General features: G+C 36.3%; 1 protein-coding gene across 1 annotated transcript in view; it reads right to left on the bottom strand.

Annotated features, from left to right (window-relative positions):
• ANO2 (anoctamin 2) overlaps nucleotides 1-23,739 on the bottom strand; it is a 185,868-nt gene that overhangs the window by 144,095 nt on the left and 18,034 nt on the right. The window contains exons 4-5 of the mRNA XM_062007412.1: nucleotides 5,936-6,034; nucleotides 825-976 (exon numbers count right to left, since the gene is read on the bottom strand). Coding sequence (XP_061863396.1) covers nucleotides 825-976; nucleotides 5,936-6,034 — 251 coding nt within the window. The remainder of the gene's footprint in view (nucleotides 1-824; nucleotides 977-5,935; nucleotides 6,035-23,739) is intronic.

The following is a 23,739-nucleotide window of genomic DNA, read 5'->3' as shown; positions in this document are numbered from 1 at the left end:
CTTTTCCAGGTGACTAACCAGTCAACATTATACTTTATTTCAAATAACCATTCCACTGGAATTAAGTATTCCCTTAAACCTTAAAATCATCATATGTGAAATTAGCTTCCCAGTTTGTTCACCTCAATCAATTTGACTTGTATTCAGTATTAACGATAGTTGTCAGAGAGGACAAATATATGATGTGTCATTATATTTATTACTGGGGTTTTTTTTAATCAAATATAAATACAAGGAGACACCTATGAGGAAAAAACAGTGTTTAATGTCAAACTGAGACCAGAAATATTATTTTGAGTGAAAGGGCAGATGTCAAGAGTCTTTATCTGAATATTATTAGCCAAATTTTAATTATAATAATAAATCTGTCAAGAGAAAAAAATATTACATATTTCTACTATCTCTTTCTTTTTTTTTTTTTCCAAAACAGGTAGCAATATCCTTAATCAAATAATCAGGAATTTGGTGGTAGGATTGTTACTGTTCAAGCTCAAAACTAAGATATTTTATTTGTTACATTTGTTCCAGTGCCTTATCCAGCAGAACACTGGTAGAAAGCCTCTGCAACTTAGATTTCTATTAAGCCACTGAAACTGGACTTGATGCCAATGCATGCTCATTTACTTTCATGTAGACATATGCTTTTATAACTGAAAAAGTTATCCATGAATAATCTGACAACTTGGCTATTTCCTTAGGACTTCCAGAAACATTCAGTGAATTCCTGAATTCTGATTTAAATACTGATAGGAAAAAAAAAACAACAACATTGGAATGATAAGTTACAGTTTTGTTCATTGCTCATCATAATTTGAAGTACTCACAAATATATTTTTTCTCTGGAAAACGGGTAAGACAGGTTTTTCATGTTGATACTTCCTTGTTGTGGCACTTGGGGTTGCAGAGGTTCAGTCAACTTGCACCATATTTCATTTAACTTTTTGAGTATTCCCCCTTCTTCTGTGATTTCATACATCTGAGTAAATAAAATATTGTACATTAGCATGTCACTTCTGAAAATCCAGTTAATAAAAAAAAAGATTAAATTTCCTATACACATTTGTTTAAATCTCTAATTAAAACTAGTGCCTTCTCTGAAGAAATATTCCTGTATAACAGCAAGGACCTAAATCCGTAAATGTTTCAATTCCTAGAAGTTCATGTCTTTCTCAAGCTACTTCCAGAAGAAAACTCAGTGGAAAATTTTTAATACAAGAGACATTCTGATTAACTAAATTAGGACCTGAAAGGAGATGATGGAAATGCACAGTAACCATTTTCACTTTGTAACTGGGAATGGAGGAAGCAGACAAAGCAGGAAGGGCTTTTACCTGCTCTTAAGTATACTGCATCAGAATAAATTACTCCTGAGTAATAATTGCTAGTATGGTCTGACAGTACATGAACACATACCATTAGGAGCAACGATGCCAGACTCAAGACTATGTGGCAGTTTTAAGTGAAAGGACTTAGCTTTTGCTGATTCAGAATTATGTGAAATGCTAGTGAGCTCCTCAGAGATATGAAAGGTTTTTTTCCTGAAACACAGACAATCTCACCAAACATGAGCTTATGTCTTCTTCATAGTACATTCCTTCCAGCCCTTTCCCCAGTTTTGTTGCCCTCCTCTGAATACATTCAAGGACCTTCACATCCTTACCTGAATTGTGGGACCTAGAATTGCACACAGCACTCAAAGTGAGGTCACGTCAACACTGAATACAACAGATAATCACCAATTCGGACCAGCCGTTTATGCTATGTTTGATGTATGTGGTTTGCCCCCTCGGCTGCCCGGGTGCTTGAATGACTCACATTGAGTCTGATATAGACCAGTACCTCTAGGGCTGCTCTCCAGAAGCTCTTCTTCCAATTTGTACTTGTTGCAAACTAGCTAATGATTAATTCAACTCCTGCATCCATATCTCTGATGAAGATATTGAAAAGAACTGGCCATAGAATTGAGCTCTGCTAAACATCACTGGTGATTGGTCACCAGCCAGCTGTAGGTCCATTCACCACAACTCTTTGATCCCTGTCATTTAACCAGTTGTTCACCCAGCATGCTGTATAACCTGTTCATCTCACAGTTGGACAACTTGTCCAGACAGATACTGTGAGGAACACTACTAAAAACTTTAATAAAATTCAGGAAAAAAAAAAAAAAACCCAAAACATCTACTGCCTTCTCATCATCCACTAGGCAGGAAAACATTGTTAGAAGCGTATAAAATTAGTCAGACAGGACATTCTCTTTTTGAAACCATATTGACTGTGCCTGATGTTTGCATTGTCCTTTAAATGCCTTTCAGTAGCATCTTGTTACGATCTCCCCTGTAATTATTCCCAATACTGAGGTTAGACTAACAGATCTGTAGTTTCTCGGGTCTCCTCTCTCACTCTCATTGTAAATTGAAATAATGCTATCTGGCTTTCAGTCTGTAGGGATCTACTCAGCTCCCAAGACCTTTGGTAAAGGATTGAAAGAGGTACTGCTGTAACATCTGCTAACTCCTTCAGCATTCTGGGATGAATGCCATAAGGCCCTACAGACTTATAGACAGTCAGCTGATACACATAGGCCTTGACAAATAGATTGTCCACACACAGAAAGTCATCGTTTCCTCACTTGTGGTCTTCCAGCTCAGGCAACCAGGCAGCTCAAGGTCTATCGTTAATATTAAAGACTGAGGTAACATTTTTTTATCCCTATTTGTCAGGTGTCCATCTTCAATAAGTATCAGTCCAGTATCTTCCATAGACCTGCTGCTATGAGCATACTTTAAAAATTCATTGTCTAACATAATACTAGGCAGTTTCAACTAGATGAGCTTTGGCCTTTTTTGTTTTCTCCCTGAATATGAGAACCACAACTCTGTAATATTCCTGTGAATCTTGACCTTGCTTCCAGAGGTGGTATGATTTCTTTTTCTCTTTGAGCTTCATGAAGAGTTCCCTGTTAAGCCAAGCTAGACTCTGCCTCCTTTGCTTGACTTCTGACACACTGAAATCCTTGTATTTTTAAAAGATGGTTTGTAAAAATTGACCAGCATTATTAGATCTCTTAAGACCTCAAAAGTAGATTCCCAAGGGACACAGCTAACTAGCTCCCTGAATAGCTTAAAGTTTGCTCTTTCAAAACCTAGCATAACAAATCTGATCTTTTCTCATGACACTGAAAATTTTAAACTCAACTATTTTGTGATCACTGTGTGCAGGACAGCCACTTACAATTGTATCTCTTACATGACCTTCTCTGTTCACAAACTTCAGGTCTAGGAGGGCATCTTTCCTAGCTGGCTCACTGAATAGTTCTGACAAAATATTATCTTCAACATACTGTAGAAATTTCTCAGACTTGTTTGTCACTGAAGTATCGTATTCCCAATTAATGCCTGGGAAGTTGAAATCTCCCATAAGGACAAGGGCTACCAATCCAGAAATGTCTCACAATTTCCTATAAAAAAAATTATCATCTTGGATAGGAAATCAATAGTAGCCACCCATAACATTGTCTACTTTGTTTTCCCATCCCTAATCCTCAACCAGAGGCTCTTAACCATATGATCCCTAACTGCAAGGACTGTAGAGTCAAACTTCTCCCTTACATAAAGTACAGATACTCCATGTCACCTGTCCTGTCTATACCTCCTGAACAGGCTATAGCCCTCCATTCCAGCATTCCAGTTGTGCAATGCATTCCACCAAGTCTCAATGATTGCCTTGAAAACAACTTTTTTGTCTCTCTGAAAAAAAAACCCAGAATTTTATTTTTACTGGTTGACTGAAAGAATTTTTCAGTGTTGCTAAGTCCCCAAAAAAACAAGATTTCAGTTTTTCAAAGTGAATATTTTCTTTCTTCACAGGAAATTTCTCTTCCAACTATCTTTAATTGCAAAAATCATTACACATAAGCAATATTTTCCTGTCATGTTTGCATTGGTAGTGTTCCATTTCTGCAGATGAGAGAATAGAAAAATAATATAATCAATGAAACTTGTCAGCAATCTTTCTCAAAATGATATAGCATTTTAAAGTTTGAAAATACAGGAGAAACTACTTTACTGTAAGGTTGAAGGAGCCCTGGGACAGGCTGCCCAGGAAGGGTGTGGAGTCTTCTTCTCTGGAGGTTTTCAAAACCCACATGGAGGCATTCCTGTGTGACCTGATCTAGGTTGACCTGCTTTAGCAGGGTGGTTGGACTAAATGATCTCTAGAGATTTCTTCCAACCCCTACCATCCTGTGATTCTGTGAAGTTATACAAAACAATATATTATCTAGGGTGAATTTTTGGGAAAATTGAGATCTATTTTCCTTCTTGGTAGCCATATTTTGTCATCTTCTACACACCAAAACAAATTTTAAGTACAAACCCAAATACTGTTTTCACAACTGCTTAATCAATGACTGCACGTTCATTTACTCTTTGAATATTTGTCACGCTATTCAATAAATTAGTCATTTATATGTCAGTCTCATTCAAAATGAAGTATGCACATTTTCTGATTTGTTCATTGAAATCTATTGCTTTAAAGGAAAGGAAGCTATAAATAATGTAAATTATATAGCGGTTAAATTAAGTGATTTGTCAATATTTGAAAATGTCTTTATCCCAGATGATCCAGTGTCTTTGGGCCTCATGACATACTCTGCTTTATTTTTGCATATTCAGCTTAGAGAAGAGTACGTGAATCTGTTCATGAATGACTAGAGCAGACATTGGAAACTATCAGCTCCTGATCTTAAGTCAGAACAATATGATGACAACACTCATCAATTAAAATAGTTTTAAAATTTGGTTCAATGTATCTGCAAAAAACTAGGAGGGGAAAATTCCTAAGAGGGAAGGAAAAAGAAGCAAACAGGCACTAAAACTGAACAAAAGAAATGAAGTTGGGAAGCGATCAAAGAAAGGTGATTAATATGTAAGTCTATTTTTAGGAAGATCCTGCACTTTCATCAATGTGTCAGAAAGGACAGAGGTACCATAGTTGTCCAAAAGACACTCACTTTCAAAGTCTGATTAGAAGAAACTAGAATTTTTTTTCCTGGTATGCAAATACAATGCAGGAAGAGTATGCAAGATTAGCTTAGCCAAGCTTCTGACAGTGAGAGATTTTAATACCATGAGATGTGAATAACACTGAAGCTTTTGCTAGGTGAAAACAATCAATATTGAAAAAGACAAACAAAGAAACAAACCAAAAGTACTCCATGGAATAAAGTAAAATTAGTCTATCCTTTCATTCTAATGGTAATGGGGTGGAATAAGCATTTAATAGTGCAATGGATTAGTATTATTAACTGAAAGCATAAGGCAGTTCCCCTGACTTCAGTGGAATTATTAGATATGCTAAATCATTTCAAGACTAAAAATGTTGGGATCTCCTACTCAGAATTTACAATGTTTGCCAGCAACTCTGATGAAAGCAGACTGTAAAGACTGTAAGGAAGACAGTCAGACAGTTTTAATGACAATTGGTAAGTCTGAATTCAGATAAGTCATTGATACCACCAAAACAGACTAACTCTCTCAGAATACCCAGACTTTAGAGAAATCTTAAAGCAATCACCGGCTGTCATAGTAACCCCCATACTGCATCTCACCTTTGAGGAAAGTTCCTTGATGAAAATCCAAATAACTACTATCCTCTCAGCTTTCCAAGCCCTTCTTAAAACTCACCTCTGCCATCACTCTTCTGAATGCAGACTGCCAGCCAGCTAACTCTGTGGCCTTTGAAAATCCCATTTTAAATACAATTCTGAATATAAATCACCTCCAAATAATTGGGAGTGTGGTAGAATAAGCCTGATAGTACTTTCACCCTGATTTTGAAATAAACTAATTCCATGGGCTTCTATACATTCAACTACAATTCTGATTCCTCCTCCTCCACTAATACAACTAATTGACCAAAGATGGAAATTTCTTACCTTTTTAGTGGGCATTTTTATTTTAAGGAGTTCCGCTTCTCGACTAAGTACTTGCCAAGGGGCATGTATACGGACAAAACTTAATCCTTGGCTCTTATTCTGAAACATAAAATAGTGAGAACAATGTATTTTAAGATGTCAGCTCTAACTCAATAATGCAACAGTAGACAATCATGGTAAATAACCAATTTCTATTACAACTAGGCTTCTACACTCAGATATTTTGTAAGTCATCTGCCTTCATTAGTAGTCTTTAGTGGTTATTTGAACCAACTAAGACAAAACCATTTCTTCTGCTCTGAGTGGGCTTTGCTTTAAGTTCCTGTTTTCAATTTTATCCAAAGCTTAATAGTTGCTTACAAGTGAGCAGGCCCAACCCAGGTTGGAGTAGTAACGCTAATGGAATGAAATGCAGGCATGTTGATACAGAATTTTTATCAGTGCACACAAACAAATTACATTAGTAAATTATTCAGATGAATGCTTCACTCTGGAAATGAACAGAAGTTGGGAGGGAGATTAGAAAGTAGCTATGAGGACATACTTTGAGAAGGATGTGGAAGTTGATGGAGACTTTAGAGTCTAAAATTAATGATTTTTCTGTAGCTCTGTGCATGCTGGGGCTTTGGTGCTAAGGCATACTAACACTTTTCACTTTTCGACCCATATGTGTGTAGGCATCAGGACAGTCTCCTTGCTTCAGGGGAGCAGGAACCCCTATTTGCACTCCCTCATATATTCTGAAATTTAGAAGTGAGACAAGAAAACTGAAATGGAGTGTCCATTTTGATGAGAAATATAGCTGGGTTACATATTGGGTTTAAATGCAAAACCCAGGTGCCCCACCTGTCAGGAACTGTTACATGTACAAACAGTTGCATATGTGTAGAGAAGTAATGTTAATAGACATAGCTTAATGTCACTACAATCAACAATGTTATTCTTCAAAGCTGGGAACATAAGCCATATCCATGGAAACTTAGCATCTTCTGCTGAAAATTGCCTCCCAGAAAGCTCTTTTTCTCAAAAGCTTTGTATTAAGAAAAGTTTTAAATAGACATATGAGTCATAGTCTAAACATATGTCTAAGTCTAAAAGACTGTTTTACTCATTTACCTCAGAAAAGCCTCTACTCTCAGGCTCAATGATTTGTTTGTTTTGCGTCTAATTTATATCAATTTCCAAATAAAGCTGTATCATATCTTAGAGCTGGTGTTTAATCTATTCCAAGCCTATAAATGCAGGCAACTTCATGTAAACACCAAACATGCACTTGCTGAATGTTTCATAATGGTTCCTGATTTTAGGAAAAAATGGAGTTAGATGGAAATCCTACTATTCTTATTGCCAACAATTTGCTTTCATTTCCATTATAGCTACAACATGAACTCAAAAGATCACCACATCACTTTCAGCTGACATTTCTTCAGCTGATCAATGTTACTTCAAAGAGTAGAATGAGCTGCAGAATGTCTCTTTCATCAGTCCACTGGGGAAGTCAGCTTTAAGAGAAGCAAGTAAAAATGTATTGGGCATGAGCAGATGTTCTGGTAATCATTTGCTGTAAATATAATAATAACAGATGAGAGTTTAAATTTCAATGTGTGAACATCAGGAAGCTTCTCATCAGCTTTTGGCTAAAATCAAGAATGTGTCCTCTGTCTGAGGGACTATATTCCACATTGGCAAGTGGAAAGACAGTCTTATCTAATTAGTTGTTTCCAGCTTACGTTCATATGACTGCGCAGATTGCAAATAAAATTAATCAGATAAGTTGAGAGAAAATACGAGATGAAGAATACAACCTTTGTATATTTGAACAAAAATATGCTGGAAAGCTGTGCTTTTCATGAATTAATATCAGATACTCAGTTCTACTGAGACACCAAAATATAGATCTATACCAGCTACTCCTCTGTTAAGTCTCCTTTCCCCACTTTTTAAGTAGTTCCAGTTGCCTGTTTGTATGCACCTTTTATCATTATTGTTATGACGACTGGCTCAGCTAACTTATTCCCAGAGTGCTCGTTGTATTGCAAACATTACTAAAAGTTAGAACTTGTTTTTTCTCATTGTCAGAGTAGATTTATAACCACCTACTAGAGACATCCACTAAATAGTGTCTGATACACGTGGTAGTGCATATAATTGAATATTTTCTCTAAGGAAATGCTATCAGTCTTCTATTTTGAAAACTCATAATCACCATTGCTTATTCATTGTACTTTAGATGTGTTATTAAAGCTAGTGCATTGTGCTGGCTAATGTCATTTTTGTCTGACCGTTCACTTGTTACTTAATATAGTCATCCTTAGTCAAGTCCTTTTTCACTTACGGCTTATGTCCCACAGCACTTTATTCTTAGCTATGCATTGTTCTATGTCTATGGCATTGCACTTCCTGATTATTTTACTCAAATGACTAAGTACTGCTATGTAGATAACAGATTTCATGATCCTTTTTTCATCAAATCTATATTCCATATTGCAAAGCTCTTCCAATAAAAATTCAAAAGTGGAAGCTGATTCTGAATTATTCAAGATATATTTATATCCTGGCTTCTTTTCTATTTTATAAAGTTGAATTAGATCTCCTCATTTCAATAAGAAAACTCAGCATTAAAGTCAAAGGAAAGAAAATTGAGAAGGTCCAGTTCGCTTTTCAATCAGCACATGAAGAAAAATAATTAATTTCTTTCAGTCTAATATGTACAAGTAGTTTAAAGCAGGACTTTAACAGCACTCCGTATAGCTTTTTTTTTCTGTCTTATAGTGGAAATGTAAGGCTGAATAAAATTCAGATTTTTCCAAGAGACTTTTTCTCCTTCACGTCTTAACAGTGAAATATATTAACACTTCCTTGAACTGAAAGTCTAAGATTTATTGCAAAATTCTCATCATCAAGGCTATAGTAGAAAAAAAAAAATATGATAACTATGAAAGCTCAAATAGATGTTTATAAATAATATACTCCTGCAGATTATAATTTGACTAGTGAAATCTCAGTAGGTAGTTATTCTTTTTAACTAAAAGCTGAATGTTATGAAACATGGCCAGACAAGCATAATAGCTAGACAAGTAGAAAAACTCTCTCTGCCTAAAAATTTCGATTTATCATTGAACTCAGGTTTCTACAAAAGTTAGGTATGAAATGAGTATTTTGTCATTCTACAGTTAGCAGCATATCTGTATTTCTCACCTACTTTGGCTGGTATATTTGTCCAACCATAATGTGGGATTTTTTTGAACCACTATAACAGAATTACCACACTTTTATTAATCTCTTTCAGTTCACAGATTTTCAGTTCCAGCCCTTGCAGGACAGGCAACAGATTGAGGAGATGCACCTCTATGAAACTCTCTGTTGCAATAGGAGCTTGTGGAGAAGTCCTGTTGCTCCATAAGAGCACAGTATGTAGACGGTGCAGTACCGTGTATCCAGATCAAAGGTTTCTCATAGTGCCACTATTCTGCCAAGCCGGTTTGACTCCCATCTCACCTCATCCCAATGATGCATTTTTCAAGTGACAGTCATGTCACTTCAAGATGAAGTAACAATTTATTCAGACACCTCTAATGTGAGCTAAAGCATAAGATGCTAAGGGCATCGTATTTGTGTGTCACAGTCAAGACAACAAAAAGAGCAAAACCAATAAACTGAGAGACACTCAGACTTTGCTGTGGTTAGCATATGGCTACTAGCAACTCTATAAATACAAAATTCACAGTTAAATGCTACGTTTTAGTAAGACTTTCTTGGATGCGTTCCTGTGGGATCTGATCTAGGTGGACCTGCTTTAGCAGGGGGATTGGACTATATGATCTCTAAAGGTCCCTTCCAACTCCTACCACTCTATGATTCTGTATTTCAATGATTTTCTCGCAATAAAATCACTCATTACTCATCCTACATTAAAGGAACATAGTTATATATAAGGCATATATTAAAGTAAGTGTTATTTTAAAATATGTGTCCAAAGAAATATATTTCTGCTGTGTATCTTCTTATGAAGAAAAGAGAAACACTGAAGGGTAGAAAAAAGCTGAACAGATGTAATTAACTGTTGACTGAGTCTGATAATCTTTCTTATGATTTAAAAAAGAACATACATTGGAAATAGAAAGGCATAAAATATAAAATCTGAAACATGTAAACTTCCTTTTTAAAAACACAAACTATCTGGGCCTTAAACATTTTATCCGTCTATGATTACTAAATAGATAAAAAATACCAAGCACACACAGACAGCAAGCTTCTAATGACTTCAGTTAATGTAATCAGACAGCTTTTACTGACATTGGTAATACTAGTCACACTAGAAAAGCAATAACGAGACAGTTTGTAGAGAGAAAAAAGAAGAGAAGAGAAGAGAAGAGAAGAGAAGAGAAGAGAAGAGAAGAGAAGAGAAGAGAAGAGAAGAGAAGAGAAGAGAAGAGAAGAGAAAAGAAAAGAAAAGAAAAGAAAAGAAAAGAAAAGAAAAGAAAAGAAAAGAAAAGAAAAGAAAAGAAAAGAAAAGAAAAGAAAAGAAAAGAAAAGAAAAGAAAAGAAAAGAAAAGAAAAGAAAAGAAAAGAAAAGAAAAGAAAAGAAAAGAAAAGAAAAGAAAAGAAAAGAAAAGAAAAGAGACAGGTGCTAGTTCAGAAAAAGTAATCATTTTTCCATTTATTCCATCACCAAATGGATCAGTCATGTCTGCAAATGCAATTGTTCAAAATTAATGTCTACACTCTTGTTACTAGCCCTGGAAATTGAGGTAAATAACAATGCGATGTGATAATGCAAATAAAATGCAATTTCTTGTTACTAGCACAGTACTCTGGTCACATACATTTGATAAAAGCTGAGTCAAATATTGAACTGTTGGCCCCCTGCATGGACAGCATGTGATGGAATGAGATGGCATTGCCAGATTCAGACAGTGACTGTGAAAGTGTCTATGTTTTGTGCAAAAAATCTTAAATCTCTATCTTTACAAGGATTGTCTTTTTTCTGTTCTTGTACCCAAGACACAAAATCAGTGTATTTCAAAGCATGAATATTAAAATGTATATTAGTTATACTGTGAAAAGGAAGGTCACTGCACTAGTCTACATGAGATGTCAAGACCTACATCTTGACATGGAGATGTAATTATATTCTTTCTGTGACTGATTAAATTGAGAAAATGGAACTTCTGTCTATCACAAGTTGTTTGTGAAGATAAATATATCATGGATTGAGAGGTGTTCAAATAATACAGTAAACAAATATGAGTGTATGGCTACATCTTACAATTTTCATATTTTCCTTAAAAAACTGGTCTTTTTACCTTTTGCCAAACTTCCTCTTTTCTACTGTAATTATTTATCTGGGGTATATATTACTTTAATGTATTGCCATATAGTGCCTAGCAAAATAAGATCCTCATTAATGGCTGCAGATTCTCTTGCAACAGCAGTACAATCCTTAACAGCTCCAAGAAGCTGTACCACTCCTGACATCCAATCACACATAGGACAAGTATAAAGATGCAAAGTACAGACATTCACTGACAGGAAAGGTAAACTCCATCTAGTTCACAGAACTAGGTTTATTTTTAACTGTTTGACAATATACGAAACAGACACACTCAAATCCAAATTTCAGACCATAGCAAAGCTGCAATAATTTACTCATTTTGACAGTTTGCCTTTATCTTTCTTCGTTTCCACCAACAGTGTCAGTGTTAATATCCTGTTTATTTAACTCACTCCCACCTCAACTTAAACAGTTAAAGAATATACTAGTGTGTATAAGCATAGAACAGAACACCTTGGAATGAGCGATCTGTCCAAAACACTTTAAAAAAAAACCTATATAAACTTAATTCCTTAGATAAAGCACTGTGGAATGAAGTTGTTAGCGTTGCACATCCTTTGCAAAGTTTCTTCATGGCATTACAACCTCTCCAAACAAAATCTTCCCACTCATCTATAGACAGAAAGTGTTTCTAAATGGAAAATTATACAGGAAGCCTAAAAACACAGGTATCTTTCCCCTGAAGAAGATGGAACTATTCAATAGCACACAACATAATGCAAATGAGCTGTTAGCAACTCAAGTACAAATGTAGAATAGATTGTCAAGTTTGACAAATGCAAAAAAGGCACAGGCCCATACATTACCACAGTACTTAGTGGAGAACGTACATGGAGGTAACAAATATTTCAGGTTTCCTTAAGAATGTACATTTTGGATTTAAATATTAGTAAAATTTCCTGGTTGTTTTCCAAATATTCATCTATGGCCACTAATTACTATGGAATGAAAAATTTGACTTTCAAATGTAAAGCAAAATCTTCCCTATTTGTTTAGAATAACTTTATCATTAAATTTCTTCTATTTCAACGACACATATTTCCTGCTACAAAAGCATATCACAATTTTACCAGAAATAATAATAAAATGTAAAACTGAAAAAAAGCCACCCAAACCAGACTTCCTCAAAGAGAAATGGAAGAGGATGTCTACTCTACCACCTCCTGTATTTTGGCAGTGTCAATGGAAAAACACGTAATCTTCTGGCCTGACTATGTTCAGGGCCAGATTAGCTTGCAAATAAGCCAATATTCTGTAAAATACATTCTAGTAAACTTGATTATCAATAATAAAATCAACAAACTTCTTGAGGTCAAAGAGTTAACATTAAAAAGGGCAAAATGCAATTCCTCTTGAGAGAATGAGATATACTAATGTGTACAGAGATTTCTACCGTGAACAATTTTCCAGATGAAGTTGAGAGATCATGGAAGTCAATCTTTAGACCAGATAACAGGCATGTTACCAGCAGGAGAATTAATGAAATAGAGACTGAATCCCCACTCTAGCTGACTCAATCTCAAGAAAAAAAATTGGAGTGGGAGAAAAAATAAAATCTAAAAAAAGAGAGTGGTTGGGATATCAAACTGAAAAACAGAGGTATGACATCTTAAAATATTGCTTAATCACTCAATTTTTGATCTGGGATATTAACAAATATGCATATGGGGAAATTAATTTTGTGTTGAAAGATTCAATTTTGAATCACCCTTAAGACAAATATTTTGAAGGGTTTGTATTTTATTTACTAAGTGTGTTCTCCAAATCACATGTTACAATCCCTTTCAGCATGGTGTCTCCCTTTGAAATCTCTCACCAAAGATCAGCAGCAGTAAAAAGAAGGCTGGTTATATTTGCAGAGGCTTTACTGTGAGGGGATTAAGATGAAGATAATGAAAGTGTTCTGGCTGTCTTATTTGCTAGGGTGGAATTCAAAACCTCCTTGGACACTTACAGCATTAGCATAAACATCTAAAGAAAGGGAAGAAACACGGTAACACTATGCGACGTTTTAGATAAGGCAAGAGGTCTTGAGGTGGATAAATAATTGGTAAACAGGAAACAACAGGAAACAAAGTAGAAGGAGTTGCTGTACTGTTGAAAGGAAGTCATGGAAGCAGTTTTACAGAATCAGCACTGTACAGAGTTATCAAAAGTGGCCTGGAAAAAGAGATAAGCAGTGAGAAGACAAATTGTGCTGATGAAGATTTTCAGGGTAGCAAGGATAAGAGCAGACTGTGAAATATTGTAGCAAAGCTTTATAAGCATAAAAGCCTGAACAATGGTAAATGGCTTTCAGTGTAAATAAATATAAAGCAATATCCATGGGTTAAAGTCAGTTTCAAATGTACCATGCTGGAGTCTGAATTCACCTATACCAGTCAGCAGCAATATCTTGGGGTTGAAACAGAAAGTTCCTTGAAAATATCATCTCAATATTTTGTAAAATCCAAGAAGTAAAGCAAACATTATGTTCCATTAGCAAAGGAATAGTAACAAAAAAAATAGTGTTGAAACACAACAACTTACACTATATGCACATCTTGAATTCAATATGCAGTCTCCATTTATCTCTAAAGAGATAAATCAGACTACAAATGGGTTCAAATGAGAGCAAGAACCATCATAAAATCTTTGCTATGACAGCTACATAGGAATCAGTGAGTAGACTGAGGTCTTTCATTCTAAAAAAGAGCAATCTTAAGGAAAACTTTGAAGAAATGTATAAAATTTTATGACATAAGGAAAGGCAATGTGAATGGGTTGGTTGTTGTCTCTTTCAGGACAAAAACTAAAGAGCCTTAGACAAAGCCGTGGTAAGCTATTGGGAGTAAGACTCAAAACAAGCAAAAAGACATAGATATTATTGAAGTGAGTAGTACATTTTTCTTGTCAAAAGATTTTGTGGGTGCACTACTCTATGATGTTTCAAGAAGAAACTATACCAGACTTAGATTAACAGGAGGTTACTAGATAAGCAAAGTGCAAGGAGTATGAACTGAAAGTAGCTGCAATCTGGAGCATATTAGTAAAAGTGTCATAAATGTTTGTACTGTTCCTATTTTTTCCTAAACATTTTATCGTTGCAACTACTAGAGGCACAGTACTGCGTTTATGGACTGTCTCAAATGGTAGATCATTCTAGAGTGATTATTCCAAAGCTAATAGTGCAGACTTTATGCCTTTCTTTCTCCCCAATATCTGACATCCTACTTCCTACTATCAAGTCTTCTCCAATTAACTGCATAGCACAGTAAGCAATCGAAGTGCCTAACATTATAGGCTGCTGTGACTCACTGTTGTCACACAGGCCACCTCTATGTCAGTTAAAAAAGAGTCTGTTTAACAGCTCTCTGTTCAGTGGAGTGGAACCTGACTGATGAAGGTATCTCTACCATGGATTTTCTATCATATCGCATGCTACAATACCTCTGGTCTAGAGAGTAATGGGGACTCTAGAGTTGTCATTAGTTCATAATCTCACCACTGAGTAGTTCCTTGCTCTTCAGGTTGTGCTGCAGTCTGATGACTAATTTATAATAAATAATACAGATTATGATACAATTGCTTTCCTCCTGATGTTTTAACAAGACTGTCAGGCTAGGCTGTTAAATGATGTAATTTGGCACAGATACACCAAGTTAACAGAGCTATTTAGATGGGAATCATTAAAGGTTATGACTTGAAAATTGAACACACTTGAATCTGGACATAGGCCAGTCTGTCAGCAAGATGAAAAGGTCAGAGTTATTTTGGAATCTGAATGTGCTGATTGAAGAAAGAGCAAATTAAGGGAAAAAAACCACCTGTTTTTATTTAGACTTAAGAGTCAGTAGTATTTTCATATACTTTCAATATCAATCAGACAGAGGAAAGCTAATGATGCTGGTTTGTTATATGTCCCAATACTCTGGTTACTTGAGAAAAAAAACATTTCTCTTCTTAATAGCTCTCATCAGGAATAAGCAGAAACAAAACTTAAGTACAGCATGCTCCATGCCAGCTTTGAAAAGTCATTTCCTTTTAAACCCATAGATCTATGACTGAGTAAGTCAAGGTACATCAATGATCAAATACTACAAGAATATTGAGTTATTTTCTCTTAGGTGAGATTAGAAAACACAGAATTTAACTTTAGATGGGGAATAAACTGTCAGCAAATGTTGTTACCATAGCTATGTTTGGTAAAGCTTGATATATTATAAAGTTGGAGGTTCTCAACGACATTCAACAAAAACATATTTTAGTAAGATTTTATTTTTGCGTTGACATTGAAATATGAAAATTTATGTAGAAAGTTGAAAAAATCACTTCTAGAGCTGTAAGAGTTGGGTGGGCTATTAACTTTCAACTATGAAAAAGACGCTTAGCAGATAGAATGTAGAATATGAATGTTAACCTGATACAATGCCAAAGTTTTTTGTGTCTTGAGGGAGATGAATTAGCAAAGTAAAAATGTAACGTTTGTTAGTCCAAACCTGATGGTATCATACAAATTGAAATTTACAGGAAATCACTACCAGATTTTTGTAATAAATATGGTGCTACATACCCATAGCAGCAAGTACCTTGATCCACATCTTAAAATTCATTTTGTGTCTCATTAGAAGTAATGCTTATTTTGTCATTTTCATAAATCTTTGTGCTTGTTTTACATTAGAACACTGAAAAATCACATAGTTTATCTGTCTAGACAGTTTTATACATATATTGCAGCATATTGAACATTTTGTACCTTTGCATCAGCATATTTCTGCCAATTTTTCTTAGACCTCTGCCATACTGAATGGCATTAGCAAGTACTATTATTTTCTGATAAACATTACAAGTTCAGAAAAAGGAGCTTATGTAACAAAGCCACACACACATCATGCTACAGAACAAAATACCCAAATCTTGCATAGAAAAAGCTAGCTGCTCTCAGGAGAGTTTTACAAGTTTTGCTTATTTCTAAGAGGTAAAAGATACCCAAACCTAATCTTTCCCATAAGTTAGGCTTTACAATCCTTAGTTATATCTTCTAATGCATTTACTCTCCAATATATCTCCCTCTATACATTATGATAACCACTCATGAGTGGTGTCAAAGATGTCTTAAATTAATGGGGAAAAAATATCTCTTTATACTAGTGTTACTAAGGCCTGAAGAATCTAGCCATTGGTTTTAAAGCTGCAATAAATTCACACACTTAAACTTGTATCCTAAGTTTGTTCTTCAGGAGCATTCAGAAGCTGAACATACAGGAAGCAATTCCTGTAGCAAAAACTCGCATTATGCTAAGCTTTAAGTGCCTCAGTATAGTGTGATCCTTCAGTGACTGCTTGCTTGAGGAAGAACCTCAGGATATGATCTCATAACACAAACTGCTATAGAATTCACTTTCCTCACATTTAATATCACTGGGTTAAGTAATAACATACATGAACAGTTCTCAGGTCATCACACATCAAATGATACTATTAACTAAGTTTATCAGTTTATCAGGATTGAGATCAAAAGAAAAAAAAAAAAAGAGGGGAAGTTGAGTTGGGTGTTTCTTTTACGTGTTTTACCAGTCTTCAGTAAATATCTCAAGCAAAACTGGTCCATTTGTAGGAGACATCACCAAATCTATTTGTTTAATACTGATTACAAGATGCTTTTTGTTCTTGACATGCAGTAGGGAGAGTATTCTGGGGTGAGATATCCAGAGTCATTCTGCAAAACTGGGGTCATGGAAACCAAAGAAGAAAAAAAAGTAGCAGACTTAAGCAGCATTTGTCAAACAAGAAGTTATCAGACCAAGGCATGGCAACAAATTAGTAACATATTTTGGCTTACTAAAAAAACAATACAGAAAATTGTCTTTGCCTTGCAGTACTATCTATCCTTATTGGTCTTTATATTACACAAATATTCCCAAATATTGCAGTTGTGGCCAAGGATCATTTAAAGGTATTGTAATATCTTTAACTATAAAGTTCTTTGGTCTGATTGAAATCTTACTTACAAAAGTTTAAGAGCACGGTCCATAGTACTGATTCTTTGTATTCCCACTGCAATTTATCTTGTTGCTCTGTTCTTATACTTGAATGATAATCTTGATAATACAGGATCTATCTTCTGTGTTTATTCAAAACACACTGGATTATCACGTTTCATGCACCAACAGTAGTATGAATAGCAGTAACCACATAGATCCAGATATGGCTATGTAACTTTTGCACATGATGTTAAAACTTTACAAATATAACTTTATCATTCACTATTAAAAATTTTGAGTGGGGCTTTTGCCAAAAAAATGCACACATTAGTCACAGGTAACTGGACAGATGTTTTGGCTGAAACAGGCTTCAACTGCAACATTCACACATACATGACATGACCTCTTAATACTGGTAGGATATTATCATTTTAGAGCTTTCTTAAATTTTGTTTCAACAAAGACTGTTAACTAAATATTTTCAACATGTGTTAGCTCTTTTCAAATATTTATAGAGATGGTTTACAAAAAAAAATACAACTAATTGCAATGCTTCTTTTTGACTAAAAGCAAGCACACATATACAAGTTTATATAACTCCACCATAATTCCCCATGGTCCACACGTTAGTACAGATATAGATGTATACACATGTACAGTATACATACACATAGATATATATACATATATGTTAATATATATATACCTATATTAGAAACCCTTGCTTGAATTTTGACCCTCCAGGAAGATTGATTTGGTATTCAAACCTTCTGCCTCTGCCCTCACCAAAGGAAAAAGCAGCTTTTGGTCTTCCCACAGAGCTGTATGCAAATACAGAGAGTAGCACTGAGAGTGAGTCCTGAGCCAGAATATCATGCTTTATTATTCTCTAAGGCAGCCTCTGCTGGTCCTCTCTCTGTTATCCATCTGAGCACCTCATTGAGCAGGTTCAGAACTCATGCAGGCAGTTGGTAGGTTGCCATTTCTTATTAATTCAGCCTGGTGTAAATTACAGATGCTGTGGTCCCAAATTCCTCCTTGCCCCTAGCCATGTGGCTACACACCTACTCCTCCATCCCCTGTAGCCAGCAGTCACATTAACGTGACTGGATAGTGAGTTTCTTTAGTTTGTTTACTGCTGAGTAAATCCTAGTTTTAAAGAGAAATTAATTTTCATCTAGATCCACACTTGAATGATCAACTACTGGAAGCACCATGAGAGCAACATGCAAGACATATTGCTCAGGGCAGGAAAGAAGAAGATTCCCACAATCACACATAGAATCACAGAATTTTAAGGGTTGGAGAGGACCTCGATAGATCATCTAGTCCAACATCCCTCCCAGTCTGACTTAGATCAGCATGTCCTGTACCTTCAGGGTGCTTGCAAAAATGAAAACAGCAGCAAGAAAAAACCTTTTGTTTGGCTCAATTTTAATGTCTGACCATTTTTATTCTGTCTTTTGATTTTTTAAATACCTAGGTATTAATAACATGTAGACAAATTTCATCTTGAAACAGCATTTTAAATCAGAAAAAAAATATAGTCTATAAAAAATAGTACTGCAAACAGCACATCTTTCTGGAACTGTGGGGATTTCTCCCTGAAATCAATAATTGAATTGATATAAATCCCAAAATATTTTTGATCAGTCATAAATGTGTTTTCCATTAAAATCTCATTCCAATACAGTTTGCTTTCCTACAGTTAGCAGAAATAGGTTAATATCTAATTATGATATATTTATAGATTCACATTTTAAAAAAAAGTAATATTCAATTTAGAGTTGTAGTGCACTTTTTACCATCAATTGAACAAAATAGTAAGCAATAATTAATAGCTATAAAATTATGAAGAATTTATTTGGTGTTTATTGTATGGTTAATAACTGAAGTGTTATAATTAGTTATAAAAGCAATCTATAATAAATACAGCTGCTACTGTTACAGGAACATGACAGAATAAAGACAGAAATCCATTGAGAGCAAGAAAAGCTCAAATACAGAGATTGTATGCAGGTGAAAAAAAATCATGTCAAGACAGAAGCCATGGGAAGTATGTTTTCAGTAATGAGAATTAACTATAAAGATTAATACAGAAATGCTGCCAAGAGACAACTTTCCATTTTTCGTTCTTGTTCCCTTGCATGTGAATGCTTTTGTATGTTGAAAATTTAGTAGTGAAAAGATGTCATGATTTAAATCCATCCAGGGACAAAAGACCATGATTAGACTAATGTAACACAGACTTCGGAACTCCTGAAAGACAGGGAGGGCTTAATTTCTGCTTGTGGTCTCGGACATAACAGCGAGGTAATTTAATCTGCCTTGAAATAAAACATAACAAACAGAAAGATCCAACGGAAAAATAATAGAGAGTAGGGCAAATTATGGAAGTGCAACTAACTGTTTAAGATCACCTTTACTCCCACCCCTCCTCTCTTCCCAGGCTCAGAGCCCTGAGACTGGTATCATTGCCTTCTCCCTCCATAAGCAGTGCCGGGGGCAGGGAATAGGGGGGGTGCAGTCAGTCCTTTCCTGACTTTCTCTTGCTGCTTATCACACTCCTTAGGAGAAGTGCTCCTCGCCAGTCCTCCCTTGATCCAGCTAAGGGTCTCCCACACACGCCACTCTGACCGGGCACTGCAACCCCAGTTCATCTTCTCTGGATTGGGGTCTAAACTGCTCGTTCCCTCTGACCCAGAGTCCCCAGCTCTCATCCCCTCTGGCACTGGGTCTCTACTGTTCATCATGAGCTGCAAGGACATCTCTGGTCCAGCATCACTTCTGTCTTTTCCTGGCTGTAGGGTCTGTGTGGTCACCTACATCTTTCTCTTCCCTTCAAACTCCCTCTATGCATTTCAAATATTTTAAATATTTTAAATAGTGATCACAGAGGTGCCAGATTGGCCTGACCGAGTTGGAGGTGAGTCCGAACCCCAGAGCCAGGGGAAACTCTGAGAGCTCTTTAGCAGGTCTCCACTGCAGGCCCCCCCGCCCCCGCCCTTAACAAGCAAAAGCAGCTCCTCATAAAACCATGACAAAAGAGTACTCATCTAATTCTCACCTTCATTTTTCTATTGTTTTTGGTTCAACAATAAAGGACATGAAAACTGGAAACCAGAATTACAAGGAACCGAGACACTATGCCGTGAACAATGCGACAGGAGACCTTGTCCCCACTGATATCTTGAGACATGGGATAGCTTTTGGCCTAGTCATGTTTTATTCCTAGCCCTGTTCTCCTCCATTTAATGACAGTTACTTTAAGTTCTAGTCCTTCTAAAAGTCTAACATTTTTACAGCAGTTTTGGTGTTGATATGGAGAAAGGCACGGGTATGAATCTTGCCAGATTTTCAGCCTAGCAGTCAGTCTTCACAAGGCAAGTGCTGCTACTTCAAGGAGCCAAAGGAGACAAGCTGCAGGAGTAGTTCACATTAAGGAGGCAACAGCAAGTACTCAAGCTCCTACTATTCCTCTCAATGAGGCGATGAGGCTGGACAGGCAGCTGAGAGCCAGGATGAACTTTGTTCTTCACAGGTGCCTACCACTTTATACTCATTATTTGAGCACATATCTCAATACAGGCACTGACATTGGACATGGACAGAATCATACCTTATGAATTGACCCTGTCCTGTTCCTACTTGTGTCCTGGTTTGGGCTAGGATAGGGTTAACTTTGATCAGAAAATAGGAAGGGGTACAGCATGCACAGCTGACCTAGGCCAGCCAACAGGTATTTTATACCAAACTGACGTCATGCCCAGTACATATAGCTGGCTGGGAGGGGTACCTGGGAATCCCAGCTTCGGCTGCTGGTCCAAAGACATTGTGTTGGGTCCTGGCTGGTGAGCAAGTGTGTCACACACCATCCCCTTTGTATATCTCTTCATCTATTGTTAGAACTGATTTTCCTTAACTAGTTTCTTTTTGTTGTTCTAGTAAACTGATCTTATTTCAACTTATGTGGGTTTTTTTCTGTTTTTTCTGGTTTCCCTCCCCATTCAACCAGGAGGGGGAGGAATGAGTGAACACTCTTTCTTTGTCCCCAGCTGGACAAAACCACAACTTGAAAGACCGCTTAGGTTTATACTATGGAAATAGCTGCCTTCTTCTTGTATTTCTTCCACTTTCCCATCTGTTTTCAAGGGTCCGGGGAGCAGAAAGATGCTCATTGCATCACTTCTTGGATTTGGCTTGCAGCTTTTGATATATAGTTCCTTGGCTACACTTATTATTGTGATTTTAATTGCACTGGAGTGCTCCATAATTATATGCCAATTATTTTCTTTGATAATTACCACTGACACATTCAAATGAAGGAATACATTTTAGAGCTACCTATTAGTCTTTTGTGGTACTTAAAATTCTGCAACATTAATAAAATTGGGTTTACCCTATAATTATATTTACATCTTTTATGAAACAATGGAAATAGAGAATTAATTACAAGGAGCACAGTACATTACTACAGAATGGCTATACTGATATTGGGAGGGTTACCAGTCACTGTATTATAAACTACACCTACTTTTTTTCATACTAAAATGAGCTGTCTTTAATAACATAATCCAGCAGGTTTCTAATATGTGAGATTTGTCCTGACAGGAATTGAGTTTGATAAGGCTAGTCGACCATTATGAAGATCTGGAAACTAACATTAGTTTACAGCAGAAGAATTAGTTTCATTCTTCATGTCAACTTTTCAGTGAAAAGACTTGCCAGTTGGTGGCCAGATATGATACTGTGCTCCTAAACCAACAAATACTTTCCAGGAGAATCGTTTGCAAACCATGGCACACAGGTGAAAAACAAACTAGGATCCCTTGCGGTGCAAGCTGTGACTTATACTGTTTCCATCGTGCTCTCAAATGCCTCCTGGAACAGAGCAGTTGAAAAGTAAAGCAAGTCCTCTAATGAGCAAACTTTGGTGCCTAACTGAAGCTGAGCTTCACCAGCTTTGGGTGAGCTGTTTCTTAAGGGCAGTATTACTTTAAAATAGGAGAGAATAATAGAAAGCCAGAACTTTTCACAGCAGTCTTTGACGGACAAGTAGTTGTCAAGTATGACGTCCTCATGTACGTAGCATTCCCCAGATTTTCACAGAAGACTAGATATCTTGGACATTATGACCTCACATAGGCCTGTAACTGACTGTGATTGGTGAACAGCGGGGAAGGGTGAAGGACTGTCTTAATGTAGACCAAAGACAGATAAACAGTCATGGCGAGTGGCAGGATTGCTACAGGTATTGAATATGAAGATGAAAGAGCATCATGGACAGAAATAGAGAATCCTGGAAAGAGTAGTGGCCTGTAGTGGATAGAGGAGTGGTGCTGCAGAAGACTGTTGTGAAGGTATGGTGACAAATACACAGAAGTCAGACATAGGTGAGCAGGTCAGGCACTGGTGAAGTGAAGCAGTTGCATTGACCCATGAAATCCGAGAGGTGCCCTTGGAGGTAAACATTATCCAGTGAACTTGCAGAGACCTGTGATAAGCAAGTAAGCTTGCCAGAAGTACAGGGCATTGCAGCCTATTGACCTATCCTGAAAAAGCCTGAAAGTATGCTTACATAACAAAGTATATCATATGAAATTTCCTAGGTTTCACTATCTAGAGTGTGGGCAATGAAAGAATGTAGCAGCCTTCCAAGCACCTTCAATAGGTGATCTTCAGGATGCTACTTTGTCTTGACTATGTAACAGGGTTTAGTGGCAATTAGACAGATGTAAATGTTACAAAGAAAGCAAAGAATGATTGTTTATATTTAAATAAATGTAAAATGAAGTGTAGAGTGTGAGAGTTGAAAATAAGGTAGGGATCAGGGGTTTACAACTTACAAATAAGTGATGACAGTGGAAGACGAATATGGTCAGAAAGAGATAGAATCAATTGCAAATTTACCCAGAAAAACTGAAGATGACCTACAGAACTTGTAGTGAAGTTGCAATTTTGTTTCAAAGCATTATGACAGAAAGGTAATCCCTCAAGTCCTGTGGCCAGCTTCAATGGGAACAGAGGGCTCTTAGTGATTTGGAGAAAACTCCTAAGAATAGGATGGGCAGGGATTTCCTTCCTCATTTTGAAGGAATTAAGGAATAACAGTAGTTTGGATTTGCACTTTGGAGGTTACAGCTTGGACAGTCTCCTTAACTATTTGCAAGACCTTAAATATATTCTCCATCTCTGAGATGCTAAATTTTGTTTGTGTTACTGAATAACTCCAGGTAAAACATGACTGTGTTTGGTGTACATGTAGACAGAACCTACAGAAAATTCCCATTCTCCAAGCTGGTAAAGTGATGCCATGTTTTAAGGACATGCACTGTGCTCCTCTGGAAGAGAAAGACGTTGGTATTAGAGCATACTCAGTGTTGGCCCTAACCTACAGAAGGTAATGGCCACCTCTACATTCTCACTACTAGATGTCTTGTGAAATTCCAAGGTCATCAACCTAAATTCATATGAAGAATTTCCTTAAAGTATAATATATAGGCATC

This window comes from Colius striatus, chromosome 1 (assembly GCF_028858725.1).
Source record: "Colius striatus isolate bColStr4 chromosome 1, bColStr4.1.hap1, whole genome shotgun sequence".
NCBI classification, from domain to species: Eukaryota; Metazoa; Chordata; class Aves; order Coliiformes; family Coliidae; genus Colius; species Colius striatus.
The sequence above is the reverse complement of the archived record's forward strand: the minus strand, read 5'-3'. Positions and strand labels throughout refer to the sequence as shown.